This window comes from Oncorhynchus nerka, linkage group LG9a (assembly GCF_034236695.1).
Source record: "Oncorhynchus nerka isolate Pitt River linkage group LG9a, Oner_Uvic_2.0, whole genome shotgun sequence".
In the NCBI taxonomy this organism is placed as follows: domain Eukaryota; kingdom Metazoa; phylum Chordata; class Actinopteri; order Salmoniformes; family Salmonidae; genus Oncorhynchus; species Oncorhynchus nerka.
In genome coordinates, this window is record NC_088404.1 from 18,246,333 (window position 1) to 18,268,399 (window position 22,067).

The 22,067-nt window shown below is 42.8% G+C and overlaps 2 protein-coding genes across 5 annotated transcripts in view; one reads left to right on the top strand and one right to left on the bottom strand.

Moving 5' to 3' along the window:
* LOC115133990 (sorting nexin-20-like) overlaps positions 1 to 22,067 on the bottom strand; it is a 35,047-nt gene that overhangs the window by 9,067 nt on the left and 3,913 nt on the right. The gene's annotated exons all lie outside the window — the stretch shown is intronic.
* Positions 2,027 to 18,790, top strand: LOC115133989 (terminal nucleotidyltransferase 4B-like). Its single transcript, XM_029667480.2, has 12 exons — positions 2,027 to 2,765; positions 5,743 to 5,866; positions 6,059 to 6,105; positions 6,223 to 6,352; positions 6,487 to 6,594; positions 12,672 to 12,800; positions 13,055 to 13,268; positions 13,620 to 13,746; positions 15,348 to 15,451; positions 15,553 to 15,704; positions 16,817 to 16,957; positions 17,098 to 18,790. The coding sequence occupies exons 1-12, from the start codon at positions 2,107 to 2,109 to the stop codon at positions 17,284 to 17,286; spliced, it is 2,124 nt and encodes a 707-aa protein (XP_029523340.1). The 5' UTR covers positions 2,027 to 2,106; the 3' UTR covers positions 17,287 to 18,790.

Sequence of the window (22,067 nt, forward strand, 5' to 3'; positions counted from 1 at the left end):
ATCAGCACCACAATTAACTTCCACAAAGCTGTGAACGATCTGAGAGACAAGGCAAGAAGGGTCTTCAATGCCATCAAATTGAACATAACATTTGATATACCAATTAGGATCTGGCTAAAAATACTTGAAACAGTTAAAGAACCCATTGCTGTTTACGGTTGTGAGGTCTGGGTTCCGCTCACCAACCAAGAATTCACAAAATGGGACAAACACCACATTGAGACTCTGCATGCAGAATTCTGCTAAAATATCCTGTGTACAACGTAAAACACCAAATAAGGCATGCAAAGCAGAATTAGGCCAATACCCGCTAATTATCAAAATCCAGAAAAGAGCTGTTAAATTCTACAACCACCCAAAAGGAAACTATTTCCAAACCTTCCATAACAAAGCCATCACCTACAGAGAAGTAAACCTGGAGAAGAGCTCCCGAAGCAAGCTGGTCCTGGGGCTCTGTTCAGAAACACAAATAGACCCCAAAGAGCCACAGGACAGCCATACAATTAGACCCATCCAAATCATGAGAAAACAAAAAGATAATTACTTGACACATTGGAAAGAATTGACCAAAAAACAGAGGAAACTAGAATGCTTTTTGGCCCTAAACAGAGAGTACACTGTGGCAGAATACTTGACCACTGTGACTGACCCAAAATTAAGGAAATCTTTGACTATATACAGACTCAGTGAGCAAAACCTTGCTATTGAGAAAGGCCACCTAAGGGAGACCTGGCTCTCAAAGAGAAGACAGGCTATGTGCACACTACCCACAAAATGAGGTGGAAACTGTGCTGCACTTCCTAACCTCCTGCCAAATGTATGACCATATTAGAGACATATTTCCCTCAGATTACACAGACCCACAAAAAAAAACGAAAAATAATACAATTTTGATTAGCTCCCATATCTATTGAGTGAAATACCACAGTATGCAATCACAGCAGCAAGATTTTTGACCTGTTGCCACAAAGGGCAACCAGTGAAGAACAAACACCATTGTAAATACAACCTATATTTATGTTTATTTATTTTCCCTTTCGTACTTTAACTATTTGCACATCCTTACAACACTGTATATATACACATAATATGACATTTATATGTCTTTATTTTGGAACTTTTGTAAGTGGAATGTTTACTGTACATGTTTTATTGTTTATTTCACTTTTTACTTGCTTTGGCAATGTAAACATACGTTGCCCATGCCAATAAAGCCCTTAAATTGAAATTGAATGGCCCAATTTGGCGGAAAGTCTGCCACCCTCAAGCAGGTAGTTTTTTTTCGTTGATCCGCAATTCTTTTTTGTATGGAGGCCATAAATGGGAGTTTCGAATTTGGTCAATAAAAATGTATGTTTTATTTGGCTACGTGAGGATTATTTAATCGAATTTACTTTCGTAATGCTTAAAGTTGTTAGTGGACTGATATAGGTGGGACACGTGACATCCCGGCAACTTTGAGTAAAAAACAATATCGGAGTTGTCTCGAGATGGCTATGGATATTCATGGAATGATGCTAGTAGCATATCGTCTGTCTCCATTGAATACAGGCCGTTTAAAAAAATGACAACAATAATGACATATCCACCAATCCTACAAATAGGCGGGAGCTAGACATCTCGCCGATCCTCATTGTGGAAATCTACTCCCATTGTTAGGGCGAAGAGACATGCATCTTGTCAGTATATCCATCATATTTGTTTTGAGCAATACTGTCATTTCCGCCATTGATGGAGTGTCTGGAGAAAACTAGTTTGTCACGTTTTGTTCTTAAGAAATACTCCACGTCTGTATTTCCACAATTTAATTTGGTGTCGTGTTAATACAGACTGTTGTTTACCTACATTATTAGATTTGTATATACTGTACGCATAACTTGTCAATTCTCCTCTTGCTTTTTTTGTTTTGAATTTTACCCCATTTTCTCCCCAATTTCGTGGTATCCAATTGTTTTTAGTAGCTACTATCTTGTCTCATCGCTACAACTCGCGTACGGGCTCAGGAGAGACAGAGGTTGAAAGTCATGCGTCCTCGGATACACAACCCAACCAAGCCGCACTGCTTCTTAACACAGCGCGCATCCAACCCGGAAGCCAGCCGCACCAATGAATTCTCCTCTTTCGTTAGCAGCTCAGTGTAGCTACCTCTATCGTGACAGTGCCAGTCACGCAAACCTAGCGAGCGTGCCGTGCACGGGTGCGTGGATCCAATATTCTCCTGGTTCCAAACCCAGCAGCGCGTGGTTGAAGATTTGGATAACGACTCATGGTCTGCGCAATTTGAGTTTGAATAATCATAAGAACCACGGCTCTTCTACCTCGAACACGCCCACCACCAAGATTAGTTCTGGTACAACTGTATCGGTGAACGGGGTCACGGGGAACGTGATTCAGGACGGAGTACCCGACAGTGGCACGAGCAGCAGTGAGGCGAGAATGCAAGGGACGATTAATCCGAAAGGCGATAATAAAATAGAACAGCTATCCGATTTATTGGAGGAAAATATCAACCAGCATCCTGCGGGGAAGGGCAGTAGTGGTGCCGGGATTGTGGGTGGCACTGCATTCGGTAGCTGGAGAGGAAGAGAGAGAGAATACGAATTTGGGAACAGACGGAGGAGAGACAACCGAGCGAGCACTTTCGGTTTTAACCGCAGTTTATTGAGTATTGGCTGCAACTCTACGGTGGACGAAACTGGATGCCGTAGAGTTGGTTACACGGACACGCCTTGGAAAACCAGAAACTACACTGCAGGGATTTTGGGGTAAGGAAGGATGCCCGGGGCAGCATAACTGCTCTAACTTGTCATGTTTGAACTGTCTGGCTGACGATTTATTACAGAGCACAGGGAGGGACTTCTGTGTGTTGGCAAGGATTTGTACCTGATAAATTGATCAACATGAGATGATTTCTCTTACAGAAGGATCCCACATTGTCTTTTTGTCCTAGCCTGAGTGACCTCTCAAACCACAGATTATCCATTATATTGACCAGATACCCTAGTGGCCGCTCTAACGATGAAAATAAATGTCCTAAAAAATGTAAGGCAGTCTCGAGGAGGAAATATCAGATGGGACCATTGTAGCCAATGTGGCTTTATCGTAAAAATGTATGTGAACACAAATGTGCCTTTTGGTCTTAATTTAAGGTTAGCATTTTGGCTAGGTTTAAAATCACATTTTAATAATAGAAATGGTATACATATGCAGGGTTTATTACTTTTGGGCTGTGGTAACTAGTGACGACCCTTCCTCTCTGCTCAAACTAAATCAGTCAATCAATAACATTTATTCATGAAGCCCTTTGTACATCAGCAGACGTCACAACGTGCTCATACAGAATACCAGCCCAAAACCCCAAAGAGCAATCAATGCAGATGTACTAGCACAGTGGCTAGGAAAAACTCCCAAGAAAGGCAGAAACCTAGAGAGGAACCAGACTCTGAGGGGTGGCCAGTCCTCTACTGGCTGTGCCGGTGGAGATTGTGTAAATGGCCATTAAGGCTGGATCGTTCATCATAGATGACCAGCAGGGTCAAATAATAATAAGTGCTTATAGAGGGTGCAACAGGTCAGCACCTCAGGAGTAAATGTCAGTTGGCTTTTCATAGCAGAGCATTCAGAGGTCGAGACAGCAGGTCTGGGATAAGGTAGCAGGTCCAGTGAACAGGTCAGGGTTCCATAGCCACAGGCAGAACAGCAGAAACTGGATTAGCAGCACAACTAGGTGGACTGGGACAGCAAGGAGTCGCAAAGCCAGGTGGTCCTTAGACATGGTCCTAGTGCTCAGGTCCTGAGAGAGAGAGAGAGGCTATTGCAGCATAAAGTGCCTTTGGAAAGTATTTAGACCCCTTGACTCTTCCCACATTTTTGTTACGTTACAGCCTTATTCTAAAATGTATTAAATTAAAAATCCTCATCAATCTACACACTACACAATGATGACAAAGTGAAAACAGGTTGTTAGATTTTTTTGTGTGCAAATTACAAGACCCTTTTCTATGAGACTCGAAATTGAGCTCAGGTGCATCCTGTTTTGATTGATCATCCTTCCTGATTTTTCTACAACTTGGAGTCCACCTGTGGTAAATTCAATTGCTTGGGCATGATTTGGAAAGGCACACACCTGTCTATATAAGGTCCCACAGTTGACCGTGCATGTCAGAGAAAAAAAACAAGTCATGAGGTCGAAGGCATTGTCCATAGAGCTCCAAGACAGGATTGTGTCGAGGCACAGATCTGGGGAAAGGTACCAAAAAAATGATGACCATTTGAATCAATTTTAGAATAAGGCTGTAACCTAACAATGGAAAAAGTCAAGGGGTCTGAATACTTTCCGAAGGCACTGTAGATACTGGGGACTGAGACGGGGGGTTGGGGGACAGTGGCAGGATATAACCCCACCCAAGTCTGGACAGGAAGATCATGTAATTGACTCAACCCACTCAAGTCGAGTATAGCGAAAAAAGCCTGGCTAGACGTTATACACCACTCCTAGGGACGGCATGGGAGAGCACTAGCAAGCCAGTGTCTTAGCCCCCGTAAAAGGGTCAGAGTTAGAGAATCCCAGTGAAGCGAGGGGAGTCGGCCAGGTAAAGACTGCAAACTAAATTCTTCCACTGCTCTGTCTTTTGAGAAGAATCTAAAGTCTGTGGGTGTGGGGTAGTGTTTGGCTGGAGCAAAGAGTGTGGGTAGCCAGGCAATGTATTTTCTAGCTCATCATTGATAAAGATGACTTTCCCTGAACTTCATATTTCTATTCAGCAGCAGTTGGTTAGAATATGAGCAGTCTTATCAAAAGGCTAGTGATTAGACACATTTGGGCTCATGTGAGTTGAAAGAGTAGGGGTCCACGGTGTTATCCTCTCATTTAGTTTTCTTCTTCAGAACCTGACCAGGTAGATCTGAACTGGCGCCACACAAGGCTAGACCAGCTCTGATACATTCCAATGCCTCATCTGGTCAACACACCCCTTCTTACTTGACATACTGAGAAGATGATGGTACCTGTGTTAGTCAGTGTAAGGCGTGTATTCCTACATTTTCAATGTAAGATTTTATAATAGTTTGGGCTCCATAAATGAGATATTTTATTGCTATACTATATAGTTTCAGAATCAGAAATGGGGCCTATACCCAAAACTATCACAATTGCTGAGGGCCTATACTATGAGTTTTCAGTTAAACCCACCACTGCACTGAGACCTGTACATGCAGAAACATTCATTTGAACCGTATCTCCTCCTCTACTGTATTTAAAGCCTAGTGTGATGCAGCAGATAGCCTTGTCCCATGAACCATTGAGGGTTATTCTAAAGCACTTTATTACCCTCAATGACGTATTGAAAAGCAGCTGGCTGGGCTGGCACATGTCATGTCCTCCTGGGAATACACACTGCTGCTCTTTAGTATAGTGTCATACTTACCCACTAGTGTATTTATAGTAACTCCCTGCTCAGTAATCACAGGCTACATAGTACACTGGCAGACTGAAGGCCACTGCTGGTCTACGCACTGTAGTGCTATGTGATTAGTTTGCTATAACAGAAAATATTAAATGTAATAGGTATTTAGCCTACTTGTTTGTCAATAAGCTCGAGACTTGATAAAAATACATTTAATGAATCCATGTTTCAAGTGTCAAATCTACCAGGGAACCCCTGACTGCATTACTATTGAAGTATTTCAAACGTGTTCTAGAACACAACATTCTAACCACGCTGTGTGTCTCTTACTCTGCAGGCTCCATGAGGAGATCCAGGACTTCTATGCCTACATGTCTCCGCGGCCGGAGGAGGAGAAAATGAGGAGGGAGGTGGTGGAGAGGATAGAGAGGGTCATTAAGGACCTTTGGCCCACTGCTGACGTAAGTCAATCACCTTCACTGTAGTCGGAGATGTAAAGCCATTGACTTCCTTGTCTAGTTATTTATTGAATTTGAAATGGTGCAGTAATTCTTATTCGCATGCATACTGATATGATAATTTTATAGCTTATCGTTGTTGTCATGGAGTTTTATATGAAATCTCATTACTCATGGTGTGAACTTGCTTTGCAGGTTCAAGTATTTGGAAGTTTCAGCACGGGTCTCTATCTACCCACTAGGTAACCTGTCGTTGAATTTCAAGTCCTTTCCCTTACTGAAAAAGTATTCATAACCTTTATTATCACCAACTTACGCCAAGGAGGAATATAATGTGATTCTTTGTGTTGATGTTGCAGTGACATTGACCTGGTGGTGTTTGTGAAGTTCAGGGAAGGAGACACCCTCCCTCTGTGGAGGTTAGAAGAGGCGCTGAGGAAACACAAAGTGGTGGAGGAGAATTCTGTCAAAGTGCTGGACAAGGCCACGGTAATGGGTAGTGTGTGTTTTGTGTGTCTGTCTGTGGAGGGAAGCCTTGTTAAGTGTGTGTGTTGTGAACATAATTCTGGACAGGGAATTATCGGTGTCTATGCCAGTCAAATCTGATCTTGTCTGGTCTTTAGGTGCCAATCATCAAACTGACAGACTCTCTCACAGAGGTCAAAGTTGACATCAGTTTCAACATGAAGAATGCTGTCAAAGCTGCTGCCCTCATCAAAGATTATAAAAAGGTACAATGCTCCCTGTGTGTGTGTCAAATCAAAATGTATTTATTTGTCACATGCTTTGTAAAGAAAAGGTTTAGACTATTAGTAAAATACTTACTTACTGGCCTTTCCCAACAATGCAGAGACAAATTAAGAAATAATAGAAAAGTAATCACATATAATAATAATAACTTGGTTATATACAGTGGCTTGTGAAAGTATTCATCCCCCTTGGCATTTTTCCTATTTTGTTGCCTTATAACCTGGAATTAAAATTGATTTTTGGGGGGTTTGTATCATTTGATTTGCACAACATGCCTACCACTTTGAAGATGCAATTTTTATTTATTTATTGTGAAACAAACAAGAAATAAGACAACAACAAAAAACAAATTGAGCGTGCATAACGATTCACCCCCCCCAAAGTCGATAATTTGTAGAGCCACCTTTTGCAGCAATTACAACTGTAACACAGAACCCAAACCGGCTGCGCGCGTGCGCCATTGTGCATACATTTATATTGTCCCCCTACACCAAAAGCGATCACGACACGCAGGTTAAAATATCAAAACAAACTCTGAACCAATTACATTAATTTGGGAACAGGTCGAAAAGCATTAAACATTTATGGCAATTTAGCTAGTTAGCTTGCTAGCTAATTTGTCCTATTTAGCTAGCTTGCTGTCGCTAGCTAATTTGTCCTGGGATATAAACATTGAGTTGTTATTTTACCTGAGATGCACAAGGTCCTCTACTCCGACAATTAATCCACACATAAAACGGTCAACGGAATCATTTCTAGTCATCTCTCCTCTTTCCAGGCTTTTTCATCTTTGAACTTATATGGTGATTGGCATCTAACTTTCATAGTATTACTACACCGATTGGCAACACAGATTGTCTTTAAATCACCTACGTGGGTATAACCAATGAGGAGATGGCATGTGGGTACCTGCTTCTATAAACCAATGAGGAGATGGGAGAGGCAGGACTTGCAGAGCGATCTGCGTCATAAATAGAAAGGAGTTCTATTTTAGCCCTTGGCAACGCAGACGCTCGTGAGCAGTGTGGGTGCAATAATTGATTAACATAGATTTCTAAATGTATTTTTCAATGCTCGCGCACTCTACGTGAGCGGTGTGGTCAGCCTATTAGTCTCTTGGGGTATGTCTCCATAAGCCTGGCACATCTAGCCACTGGGATTTTTGCCCATTCTTCAAGGCAAAACTGCTCCAGCTCCTTCAAGTTGGATGGGTTCCTCTGGTGTACAGCAATCTTTGTCATACCACAGATTCTCAATTGGATTGAGATCTGGGGTTTGACTAGGCAATTCCAAGACATTTAGTGTTTCACCTTAAACCACTAGAGTGTTGCTTTTAGCAGTATGCTTAGGGTCATTGTCCTGCTGGAAGGTGAACCTCTATCCCAGTCTCAAATCTCTGGAAGACTGAAACAGGTTTCCCTCAAGAATATCCCTGTATTTAGCGCCATCCATCATTCCTTCAATTCTGACCAGATTCCCTGTCCCTGCTGATGGAAAAACATCCCCACAGCATGATGCTGCTACCACCATGCTTGGTGTTCTCGGGGTGGTGAGAGGTGTGTTGGGTTTGTGCCAGACCAGGCGTTTTCCTTGATGGCCAAGAAGCTAAATGTTAGTCTCATCTGACCAGAGTACTTCCATACTTCCATATGTTTGGGGAGTCTCCCACATGCCTTTTGGCAAACACCAAACATGTTTGCTTATTTTTTTCTTTAAGCAATGGCTTTTTCCAGGCCACTTTTCCGTAAAGCCCAGCTCTGTGGTCCTATGGGCAGATACTCCATCTCCGCTGTGGAGCTTTGCACCTCCTTCAGGGTCATCTTTGTTGCCTCTCTGATTAATGCCCTCCATGCCTGGTCTGTGAGTTTTGGTGGGTGGCCCTCTCTTGTCAGGTTTGTTGTGGTGCCATGTTCTTTCCATTTTTTAATAATGGATTTAATGGTGCTCCCTGGGATGTTCAAAGTTTCTGATATTTTTTTATAACCCAACCCTGATCTGTACTTCTCCATAACTTTGTCCCTGACCTGTTTGAAGAGCTCCTTGGCCTTCATGGTGCCCCTTGATTAGTGGTGTTGCAGACTCTGGGGCCTTTCAGAACAGGTGTAGGTGTGTGTGTGTGTATATGTGTGTGTATATATATATATATATTACTGAGATCATGTGACACTTAGATTGCACACAGGTGGAATTTATTTAACTAATTATGTGACTTCTGAAGGTAATTGGTTGCACCAGATATTATTTAGGGGCTTCATAGCAAAGGGGGTGAATACATATGCACGCACCACTTAAAAAAAAATTCAACAAGTAATTTTTTTCACTTCGCCAATTTGGATTATTTTGTGTATGTCCATTACATGAAATCCAAATGAAAATCCATTTAAATTACTGGTTGTAAATGCAACAAAATAGGAAAAGGGGATTAATACTTTTGCAAGGCACTGTACAAAGGGTACCAGTACTGAGTTGTGCAGGGGTACGAGGTAATTGAGGTACATATGTACATATAACAAGGAATAAAGTGACTAGGCAACAGGATAGATAAACAGTAGCAGCAGCGTGTGTGAGTCAAAAAAGTTAGTGCAATAATGGTCAACGTCGATTGTTAACCAAATGGCTACCCGGACTTACTACACTGAACAAAAATATAAATGCAACATGTAAAGTGTTGGTTCCATGTTTCATGAGCTGAAATAAAACATCCCAGAAATGTTCCATACACACAAAAAGCTTATCTCTAAACAAATTTGTTTACATCCCTGTTAGTGAGCGTTTTCTCTTTTGCCAAGATAATCCATCCCCTTGACAGGTGTGGCATATCAAGAAGCTTGATTAAACAGCATGATCATTACACAGATCCACCTTGTGCTGGGGACAGTAAAAGGCCACTGTAAAATGTGCACTTTTGTCACACAGCACAATGACACAGATGTCTAAATGTTTGAGGGAGTGTGCAATTGGCCTGCTGACTGCAGGAATGTCCATCAGAGAATGTCATGTTAATTTATCTACCATAAGCCGCCTCCAATGTCATTTTAGAGAATTTGGCAGTATATCCAACCGGCCTCCCAACCGCAGACCACGTGTATGGCGTCGTGTGGGCGAGCGGTTTGCTGATGTCAAAGTTGTGAATAGAGTGTCACATGGTGAGGTTATGGTATGGGCAGGAATAACATACGGTCCACGAACACAATTGAATTTTGACGATGGCAATTTGAATGCACAGAAATACCTTGACGAGATCCGGAGGTATCTGGGACCAACGGATGCATGCCTTCATTATTTCAATTGACTGATTTCCTCATATGAACTGTAAGTCAGTAAAATCTTTGAACTTGTTGCATTTTATATATTTTTTTCAGTATATTTGGCAGTCTTCTGGCTTGGGGGTAGAATCTGTTCAGGGTCCTGTTGGTTCCTGATTTGGTGCATCGCTACCGCTTGCCGTGCGGTAGGAAAGGGAACAGTGTATGACTTTGGTAGCTGGAGTCCTTGACAGTGACGTACTGGGCCGTACCAGAGTTTCCGTTAGAAAAAGGTGGTGCCGGACATTTTACCGCCAAAATGTAGATTTACCGGCTCCATATGCATTAGGTGGGTAACCTGATTAGAGCGTCCACCCACGGTGCTCAGAATGACACAGATCACATTTAGATTATGGTAATTCATATTAATAGAACATGCAAGTTGAGGATGCAACGATGTCCTGTCCTTCTTACCGAATTCTGATGTGCTCTTTGAACATGTTAGAATAACTGTCCACGTTTACTTTTCCTCAGCCAACAAGACGAGTAACGAACAGCAAAATCGCTAGCCTATGTCAATCTACTATAGTAGAAGAGTTTAGGCTACATATTCAATTGGTCAGCTTGTCAAGAAAGAAATAGCCTATTCCAAACATACTCTGAGACAGTTGTGGGACGATAGATCCTAAATTCATACAACCAGTAGACCATGGCTACATAATTTGTTTTTGTTAAAAAGCAATGAGTGATGCAAGAGGTCAGAACATTTAACTTAAAATGTTGATAAACATTTGTTTCTTCACATTTATGAGTACAGTAATGCGCACAAGGCAGTAGGCTACATGCGAATGTTCATTCCATAATGCACTTAGGGGGAAAACACTGTTGTCAAAAGGGCACTGCACGGGCCTCCCGAGTGGCGCAGTGGTCTAAGGCACTGTGCTGCAGTGCTAGAGGCATCAATACAGACCCGGATTTCGCTCCAGGGCTGTGTCGGCCGGCCGCGACTGGGAGACCCATGAGGCGGCACACAATTGGCCCAACTTCATCTGGGTTAGGGGAGGGTTTGGCCGACTGGGGAAAATTGGAATTCCAGTCGTTCATCCTACTCGGAATTCCAACTCGGGAACACGGTCCCCTGTCCAGAGCTCCGACTTTACAAGCTGAATATCACTGACGTCATTATTTCTCTGAGTTCCCAGTTGTCTTGAAAGCACCATAAGATGTTGCTGCAGTGGCTCATGCGCAGTCTGACAGATTCTCCACTCAAAGGCTCTCTATCTGTATATCTGTGCCAATTTAATTCTACAAAAGTATGCAAATTAACCTATAGACCAATAAGCATGACCAGTTAAATGTATTTCCATCAATGAATAGGCTAAAAAGCATTATTTCGCAATAGCACTTTTTCTTCTTCCAATTTGCCGGTGCCAGTTGTATTCTTCAGCTTTTAAATGTTTTATCAGACAAAAGCCGCTTAACGGAAACCCTGGGCCGTACGCACTACCCTCTATAACACCTTGCGGTCGGATGCCAAGCAGTTGCCATACCAAGTGGTATTGCAGCTAGTCACTGCTATCAATGGTGCAGCTGTAGAACCTTTTGAGGATCTGATGGCTCATGCAAAAATCTTTTCAGCCTCCTGAGGGGGATGAGGCATTGTCGTGCCCTGTTCAGGACTGGTGTTGGTGTGTGTGGACCATGATAGATCCTTAGTGATGTAGACACCGAGGAACTTGAAGCTCTCAACCCGCTCCTCTAAAGCCCCGTCAATGTGAATGGGGGCGTGCTCGGCCCTCCGTTTCCTGTAGTCCACGATCTGCTCCTTTTGTCTTGCTGATGTTGAGAGGTTCTGACCACCTCCCTAAAGGCTGTCTCATCGTTGTCGGTGATCAGTCCTACTACTGTCGTGTCATTAGCAATATTAATGATGGTGTTGGAGTCGTGCGTGGCCACTCAGTCATGGGTGAACAAGGAGTACATGAGGGAACTTTGCATGCACCCTTGAGGGGCCCCGGTGTTGAGAGTCAGCATGGCAGATGTGTTGTTGCCTACTCTCACCACCTGGGGGAGGCATGTCAGGATTTCCAGGATCCAGTTGCAGAGGGAGGTTTTCAGTCCCAGGGTCCTTAGCTTAGTGATGACCTTGGAGGGCACTATGGTGTTGAATGTTGAGCTGTAGTCAATGAACAGCATTTTCACATAGATGTTAATTTTGTCCAGGTGGGAAGAGGGCAGTGTGGAGTGCAATAGAGATTACGTCATCTGGGGGATCTGTTGGGGCGATATGCGAATTGGAGTGGGTCCAGGGTGTCTGATGGTGTTGATGTGAGCCATGACCAGCCTTCCAAGGCATTTCATGGCTACAGATGTGAGTTTTACGTGCCGATTAGTCATTTAAACAGGTTAGCTTGGCATTCTTGGGCACAGGGACTATGCCGTTCTGTTTGAAACATGTAGGTATTACAGACAGGGACAGGGAGAGGATGATCATGTCAGTGAAGACACTTGCCAGCTGGTCAGTACGTGTCCGTCCTGGTAATCCATCTGGCTCAGCGGCTTTGAACATGAACCTGTTTAAAGGTCTTACATCTCCTACGTAGAGCGTGATCAGAAAGTCGTCCGGAACAGGTGGTGCTCTCATGCATGGTTCAGCGTTACATGCCTCGAAATGAGCATTTGAAGGCATTTAGCTTATCTGGTAGTATGTGTCTGTTTCTTTCTAATGATTGAGTGTCATCTGAATTTAGGCACAATCCTCTTGGTGTGAACTACTGTTCTCTAAAGTTTTCTCTCCATCTGTTTCTCCTCAGAAATATCCTGTGCTTCCGTACCTGGTGCTAGTCCTGAAGCAGTTCTTATTACAAAGAGACATGAATGAAGTGTTTACAGGAGGCATCAGTTCCTACTGCCTCTTCCTTGTTGCTGTCAGCTTCTTACAGGTGGGTCGGTGCCCGTCATCCTTGTATTATTGTCATTGAGAGTATAATCTAATATTCTAATTAAATGATTATATGATGCATTTGTCCGGCCTTTCCTCAACCGTTGAGTGAGGAGATATACATTTTGTACCGTTGAATAAACTTTATTGATCTCCGAGGGCAAATTGTATTTGTCACCAGCAGCATAGTGTTCTTACTACTACGTGTTCTTACAATGGAAGCAAGTAATAGACAATAGAGTGTGTGCGTTTCAGCTCCATAGCAGGGAGAACGCCTGCAGTCCCAACGCCAACACTGGTGTCCTACTCATAGAGTTCTTTGAGCTGTACGGCCGCCATTTTAACTACCTGAAGACGGGGATCCGGATCAAGGATGGGGGCTGCTACCTCTCCAAAGACGAGGTCCAGAAGAGCATGCTGGATGGATACAGACCTTCCCTGCTCTACATTGAAGACCCACTGCAGCCAGGTGAGCCCGGGTTCACACCTTTGTAGTTTGTCTAAGACTCCTTACTGCATATGCTGGTTACAGTATGGTAGCTAGCTACCTATATGATGCATCTCTGACCTACACCTCTCCCGAGTCCGTACGCGATGAGACAAGACTAACTACCAATTAGATACCATGAAATTGGGGAGAAAATGGGGTTAATAAAATTAATTCAATGTAGTGGCTTGTGCTTCTGACTTCTGCCATAAATAAAACATCAGATGCAGTTGTTTTATTGAGATGACGTTTGAGAACTCCTGCAATAAGCACCTACCAAGTCTAAGCTTGTACCTGACCTTGAGAGTTTGGTGTCTGTCCTGTGTTGTCCAGGTAATGATGTGGGCCGTAGCTCATACGGGGCCATGCAGGTGAAGCAGGTGTTTGAATATGCCTTCATGGTGCTGAGCCACGCTGTGTCGCCCATCGCTAAGTACCACCTCAACAACCACGGCGAGAGGTATTGGGCAGGGCCGGGACACATGGGGAGGGTTACAGTCACATAATTCTGAGTGATGGGTTCGCTGGAGCTGACTGCCAGGAATGGAACTTTGAACAATACAGTGCATTCGGGAAAGTATTCAGACACCTTGACTTTTTCCACATTTTGTTACGCCTTATTCTAAAATGGATTTAAAAAAATGTTTTCCCCTCAACAATCTACACGTGTGTATGTGTGTGTGATATATATATATATATATATAAACAAAAACGTATTTACATAAGTATTCAGACCCTTTGCTATGAGACTCGATATTGAGCTCAGGTGCATCCTGTTTCCATTGCTCATCCTTGAGATGTTTCTACAACTTGATTGAAGTCCACCTGTGGTAAATTCAATTGATTGGACATGATTTGGAAAGGCACACACCTGTTTATATAAGGTCTCACAGTTGACAGTGCATGTCAGAGCAAAAACCAAGCCATGACATCGAAGGAATTGTCCATAGAGCTCCGAGACAGGATTGTGTTGAGGCAGAGATCTGGGGAAGGGTACCAAAACATTTCTGCAGCATTGAAGGTCCCCAATAACACAGTGGCCTCCATCATTCTTAAATGGAGAAAGTTTGGAACCACCAAGACTCTTCCTAGAGCTGGCTGGAGGTGACCAATAACCCGATAGTCACTCTGAAAGAGCTCCAGAGTTCCTCCGTGGAGATGGGAGAACCTTCCAGAGGGACAACCATCTCTGCAGCACTCCACCAATCAGGCCTTTATGGTAGAGTGGCCAGATGGAAGCCACTCCACAGTAAAAGGCACATGACAGCCTGTAGTAAAAGGCACCTAAAGACTCTCAGACCATGAGAAACAAGATTCTCTGGTCTGATGAAACCAAGACTGAACTCTTTGGCCTGAATGCCCAGTGTCATGTCTGGAGGAAACCTGGCACCATCCCTACAGTGAAGCATGGTGGTGACAGCATTATGCTGTGGGGATGTTTTTCAGCGGCAGAGACTGGGAGACTAGTCAGGATCGAGGGAAAGATGAAGGAAGTTTCACCTTCCAACAGGACAATGGCCCTAAGCACACAGCCAAGACAACGTGGGAATGGCTTCGGGACAAGTCTCTGAATGGCTGGGCCACTCAAGGACAGAGGCCTGACTTGAACCCTATCAAACATCTCTGGAGAGACCTGAAAATAGCTGTGCAGCGTTGCTCCCCAGCCAACCTGACCGCTTCAGAGGATCTGCAGAGAAGAATGGGAGAAACTACCCAAATACAGGTGTGCCAAGCTTGTAACATACTCAAGGTTGTAATCCATGCCAAAGGTGTTGCAACAAAGTACTGAATACTTAGGTGAATGTCATATTTCAGTATTTTATTTATAATAAATTAGCGAAATAAATTCTAAACCTGATTTTGCTTTGATATTGTGAGTAGATTGATGGGAGGGGGGGTATCCATTTTAGAATAAGGCTGTAAGGTAACAAAATGTGGAAAAAGTTGAGGGGTCTGAATACTTTCCCGAATGCACTGTATATTTTCAACAATATTAAGTGGAAAAAATATTGTGTCCACTGTTCGAACTTGTAGTAATATAAATGATTGTGTGTCTTGCAGTATACTGGGCAGAATCATCCGGGTGACCCAGGAAGTTGCTGAATACAGAGACTGGATCACCATGAAGTGGGCTGCCCTATCACTGAACTCCCTGACCTTAAAAGGTAAGGAGAGGAGACATTTTAGAGCCCAATTATAGCGCTATATCAAAACAGTATAAAATTGTCGAACCCCACATTTTTCCCCTTCCCCTTTGATGTCACAGGTAATGTCACGTTGCTGGTGGAGCTTCAGGAGATGGAGGAATGCATCAACAATCTCTCTGAGGAAGGGGCAGAGTCCCCCAGCTCCTCCTCTCCTCCCCCCTCTTCGTCATTCTCCTCGCCACATTCTTCATCAGCTAGCTCCAGTGACGCTGTGAGTGCCTTGTGAAACAGAGTTCTCTCCACACACTTTGCTCTTCTCCACACACTTTGCTCTTCTCCACACACTTTGCTCTTCTCCACACACTTTGCTCTTCTCCACACACTTTGCTCTTCTCCACACACTTTGTGCTTCTCCACACACTTTGCTCTTCTCCACACACTTTGCTCTTCTCCACACACTTTGCTCTTCTCCACACACTTTGCTCTTCTCCACACACTTTGCTCCCCTGAAAGTATCCAGACCCCTTGACTTTTTCCACATTTTGTTACGTTACTGCCTTATTCTAAAATTGATCAAATAAAACATTTTCCTCACCAATCTACACACAATAATGACAAAGCGAAAACAGGTTTTTAGAAATGTTGCAAATGTATTAAAAAAAAATGGAAATATCTTATTTACATAAATTTAAAAAACGATGTAATACATTTTAGAACAAGGCTGCAACATAACAAAATGTGGTAAAAGTCAAGGGGTCTGAATACTTTACGAATGCACTGTATGTATCAAGTGATACTCTGGCGCGTAGATCTGAGACGCTTGATAACTACAGCCCCAGTGTTGGCCTTTCATTCGCACCTGTGATTTAAAGCTCTAAAATATTTAATCTATCAGAAAGGTCCCTTAGGGGCCTTCTGAGTGGCGCAGTGGTCTAAGGCTGTGCCACTAGAGATTCTGGGTTAGAGTCCAGGCTCTGTCGCAGCTGGCTGCGTCTGGTTGACCCGTCCGGGTTAGGGGAGGGTTTGGCCGGCAGGGATGTCCTTGTCCCATCGCGCACTAGCGACTCCTGGCGCCAGGTGCACAGTGTTTCCTCCGACACATTGGTGCGGCTGGCTCCCGGATTAAGTGGGCATTGTCAAAAGCAGTGCGGCTTGGTTGGGTTGTGTTTCGGAGGACGCACGGCTCTCGACCTTCGCCTCTCCTGAGTCTGTACGCGACAAGACTTTAACTACCACTTGGATACCACGAAATTGGGGAGAAAACAGGGTTAATAAAAAGAAAGGTCCCTTAGGTAATCTACCCTTTCATGCGTTAAAACATTGAGATGCCTGTCGTTAAATCATATTTTGCCCTCGCTCGATTGGTTGCCATGATCCCTCCAGGATTCAGACGGAGTCTGCTGTAAACCGGTGACCTTGACGCGGGGTAGGCGAGGCTCATCTGCACCCAGTGCTGGATTGACCAATCACAGGGATACAAGTTTCTCTTCCAGCAGCCACGTAAGCCAGTCGAACAAGTGCAAGGTAGGTGACTATAACAGACACGTTTTAGTGTTCAATTGTTAAATTACCACACATCAAATTATGATGTCACACTAAATGTTGTTCCAAGGAAAAATGGGACAGTAAAGTTAATCTTACCCTATATGTTTTCCTGGCAACAGGTGGACAGAGCGAGTTTGATGTCTTGTCAGAACAGCAGTGCCAACATACAGCCAAGCACAGGAACAGGACAGTCATCAGGCAGCAACAGCAGGAGCCACCGAGACAGAAAGCAGAGCTGTCCTGGCAAGAGGAGGAAACTCAAGCCAAAGCGCCAATGTAAACCTGTAGTGCAGGACCTCTGTAGATAGGGGGCGCTATGTCACGGAACTCAACTCCACTCTCTGCCGCTGAAACGGGAGAAACGAGGCAATCTTACCAGGGCTTTTGGTAGTGATATTTTTTAAGCCAAGTTGGAAGGAGATTTCTCCTATTTCTGTCAGTTGAAAGGGCAGATTGACTTCGACCTCGTCTTGAGGGTATAGTCTTTCTGTAATATGAATATGGAGGAAGGTTGTCAAGCCTGAACTTTAGCATTGGCAGTACACCCTGGTTTATTGGACTAGCAGTTAGTTGGGTCTCTATTACTTACTGGCAATTCAACTTTACAGCAGAAATTACAAGGAAAAATGTATGGTTAAACTGTGGATATTATTACTATATTGGGTCAAATGTTTGCACTGACAACTAGTCATTGAACATTTAAGCTTTTCAGCAACTCCTTCGTTTGTGATTTTCAAAAGGCAAAATGGTGGGGAAAGGAAGAAAAAATTACAATGATTAGGGATTGTATTTTTTTTTTTTTTTTTTTAACAAGCTGAATGAATATGGTTTTGCCATCTCTTGTGGACTGGGCCAAGTGTGGGTTCTAAGTGGCAACTCCAACTATCAGCAGAATACATCCTTGAGTTGCTACAGCCCAAATGGACCTGTTTCCTTGCATAATGGGGATGATTTGTGTAATGATCTGTTCAATGGCTATTTCACAATACTGTTTAATCGCGTAATGGCGAACAGTTTCATGTTCCTACTGGTAGAATAGACAATATCTGTAGTTTGCAAACTTCCTAATATGAAAATATCAGTACTCAACTATTTTGCCTATTACAAAATGATTTGTATTTGTTTCTGTATTTATTTTTGTAGTATATTTATATGAATCTATAATGTGAAGGGGGTATGCATGGAACGCTTAGCAATAGCCCGTATGCCTGTTTAAGAGATGGTTGTGATGCACATTTTGTACTGAATATCTCAGACAGGCTGTGTCCTAATAGTCATACAATTTCCTTAACTTATCTGGGCTGGAAGGTGTCCAACACTTTGCTTTCTCTTCCTGTCTAGGCCTTAGCCCTTTAGCGTTCACAGATCTAAATGGATCGGACTAGATGTAAGCAATATGGTGATGGGACCTCCTAGCTTTTAAAGAGGCTGAGTGCAGCTTTTGCCAAGTTGCTTTCATTCATCCAATCCTTTCAGATCCATAAAAAGAATATGGGCCTAATTTTGACATTACAAATATATTGTCATAATGTTAATTGACAATATAACACACATTTTGCTCGTAACTGTATTTATTTCAAAGTTACTGAATGTTTAGACGGTACTTTTTCTGTTGTGGAAATGCCACCATATAAGGGTAGGGCCGGGCCACTGCTTGTCCTGGAGTTAGCAAGTCTCTTCGACATCTTTCTCCACGATTAATACGTTCCCAAAATTTCTCCTCACAAAACATTTTGTATGCAGTTCAGTTGTATCCAGACATTTGTTCCAACCTTCAAGATACTTTTGTATATAAAGTGTATGTGGACACTCCTTCAAATTAGTGGCTTTGGTTATTTCAGCTACATCTGTTGCTGACGTGTATAAAATTGAGCACACAGCCATACAATCGCCATTGTCGTGTCTTCACTATCATTAAACTGAATACTTTGTTTTTATCAAAGATTCTATGTAATTAGTTACTCGATTAAACTGAATAATCATGTAACTAATTAACTAGGAAGTTGGGGCACCAAGGAAAGTATTCAGATTACAAAGTTATAATTTCCCAATATAACCTTTCAGATATTTTCATATCTGATCCATAGTCTTCTGATTAATGAATTATTTACTTTACCTCACGTTAGTCTCATTCCAAATGTCGTAAATTGTTGGTTATCTGCACGAACCCAGTCTTCATACGTCAATTGTCTTAAATTATTTATTTATTACTAAGTAATTCACATAAATGCATAAACAGTAAATATGGTTACATGAAATGATAGAATGTGGGCTAAACCGGCATGGCGGCTTGTTTGACAAAAGGGGAGTGGGGGTTTTACCAAAAAGTCACTACAGAGTTCATTATAACAATTAAAATGCTAATCCTTTACACATGAACACTCACTCATGTGAACAATTGCAATCAATATATATATTTACGCTCAGTGTGTCGTCTTGATCGCTGGTGAAATGTATTTTGTAGAATTGTCCGTCTCTCCCTCTCTCTGTCTTGGTTAGAGGGGATAGTTTAAAGTTACATTCATTATAGAATGGATGTTTAGGCGGTGGTCGTTCTTCGCGTTCAATGATGCCGAATTCCTAGCTGCAGACTAGTAAGCAATATCAAAGACTTGTTCTTATTCTGTCGGTATCAATAGTCTTTAAGTTTAGCCACGTGGTATGGTTAAGATTCTACAACCTTTAGCCATCTCGTAATTAAGGTAAGCTTGGTCTGGTGATAATTTGTCAAAGTTGGGTTTTATTCGGAATGGCAGAAAAGGGATGTCCCAGGATGTCTGACCCTAACTGGGCTCAGGGGCGGTCCTCTGATTTAGTTAAAATCAAAAGGGAATTGCATTTTTCTTCATTAAACGGTCCACAATCATATTACACAATTATACAAACAGTATCATACTCATTCATCTCATTCAACAATTAGCCGTAAACCTCATATCTGAGGCTATTATATAAACAGTGTTATGGTAATGTGGCCACACTGTCTCTCTTGAGCTTCCCAAGTTGTGCCAAACGCACCAGTTTGTAGCTGGATTCTTACATTTACATTTAAGTCATTTAGCAGACACTCTTATCCAGAGCGACTTACAAATTGGTGCTTTCACCTTATGACATCCAGTGGAACAGCCACTTTACAATAGTGCATCTAAATCTTTTAAGGGGGGTGAGAAGGATTACTTTATCCTATCCTAGGTATTCTTCACCGGTCTTTTACACTTTCTCTGGAACATGAAATTTGTTTGTACCTCAAGTTCTGTGAGGTGGAAGGATTTCCTTTGTCTCCATGAAAAACTACTCTATAACTGTGTGTCCATGAGGTCTTCTCAGGAATTTACGACCTCTGACCACAGCAGTCTGGTTGTAGAAGCAGAGAGCGGGGGATGGTGCTCGCTGTACTCAAAGAGGGCAACGTCATGACACCATAGACAAACATTGGCAGTTGAATGGCCTCACTTGAGCTCAGTGACTTTCATCATGGAACCGGAATAGGAGGCCACCTTTACAAGAAGTCAGTTCATCACATTTCTGCCCTGCTAGAGCTGACCCGGTCAACTGTAAGTGCTTTTATTGTGAAGTGGAAATGTCTAGGAGCAACAACGGCTCAGCCGCGAATTGGTAGGTCACACAAACTCACAGAACAGGACAGCCAAGTGCTGTAGCACGTAGAAGTCGTCTGTCCTTGGTTGCAACACTCACTACCGAGTTCCAAACTGCCTCTGGAAGCAACGTCAGCGCAAGAGCTGTTCGTCGGGAGCTTCATGAAATGGGGTTCCATGGCCGAGGAGCCGCACACAAGCCTATGATCACAATGCCAAGCGTCGGCTGGAGTGTTGTAAAGCTTGCCGCCAATGGACTCTGGAGCAGTGGAAACACGTTCTCTGGAGTGATGAATCGTGCTTCACCAACTGGCAGTGGGATCGACAGATCTGGGTTTGGCGGATGCCAGGAGAACGCTCCCAGCCCCATTGCATAGTGGCAACTGTAAAGTTTGGTGGAAAAGGACTAATGTTCTGGGGTTGTTTTTCATTGTTTAGGCTAGTCTCCTTAGTTCCAGTGAAGAGAAATCTTAATGCTACAGCATGCAATGACATTCTAGACGATTCTGTGCTTCCAACTTGTGTGGCAACGGTTTTGGGAAGGCCCTTTGTTTCAGCATGACAATGCCCTCGTGCACAAAGCGAGGTCCATACAGAAATGGTTTGTTGAGATTGGTGTGGAAGAACTTGACTGGCCTGCACAGAGCCCTGACCTCAAACCCATCAAACATCCTTGGGATGAATTGGAACGCCGTCTGCGAGCCAGGTCTAATCGCCCAACATCAGTGTCCGACCTCACTAATGCTTGTGGCTGAATGGAAGCAAGTCCCTGCAGCAATGTTCCAACATCTAGTGGAAAGCCTTCCCAGAAGAGAGACATCTATTTATTATAGCAGTAGAGGGGGACCAACACCATATTATTGCCCATGATTTTGGAAAGAGATGTTTGACGAGCAGGTGTCCACATACTTTGTCATGTAGTGTAGCTTGTTATTTTTACAAGTGATAATATGGATCAATGAGAGGATGTTGTGAAATAAATGACATTTCCCAGTCGGTAGCTGTTATTGTGTAAAGTACCACCGCTCTGAACCATTGAGTTCTTCAAACTTCTTTATTCTATGTGATTAGAATAGAACAAACGATGACTAAACAATGTTTTGTTCACTGAAAATGTATTTGATGTACTCACTGCTCATTCATTTCAACACTGAATTTGTTTTTAATTGGGCAGCCAAGACACAAACATGCATCTTAATTTAACAAAATGCTTAAATTTGATAAATAATATTTATTCAGTATGTTGATGCCATTGCCTAATGTCTATGCCAATTCTAAACCAGTCAACATTTCATGCAAAACAAAAAATGTCACTTTCCAACCAATTTGAAATGGAATAGGAAAACACGTTTATTTTATTGCTCTGAACCTTTTTGTTTCGTTGAATGTCATTTTGTTTTGTTTTTCTCATTCTCAACAGGAAATGTACAATTCCTTCATTGAATTGTATTTTCATATTATTCACATTGATAGTTTTCATTTAGATAATTCTATTT

Bases quoted from the DNA above. Each gene is read 5' to 3' on its own strand.
- LOC115133989 (XM_029667480.2), top strand. From the start codon at position 2,107: ATGAATTCTCCTCTTTCGTTAGCAGCTCAGTGTAGCTACCTCTATCGT. The intron at 6,106-6,222 runs GTAACCTGTCGT...TTGATGTTGCAG, and splicing joins GGTCTCTATCTACCCACTAG to TGACATTGACCTGGTGGTGT. The intron at 13,747-15,347 runs GTATTGGGCAGG...TGTGTCTTGCAG, and splicing joins CTCAACAACCACGGCGAGAG to TATACTGGGCAGAATCATCC.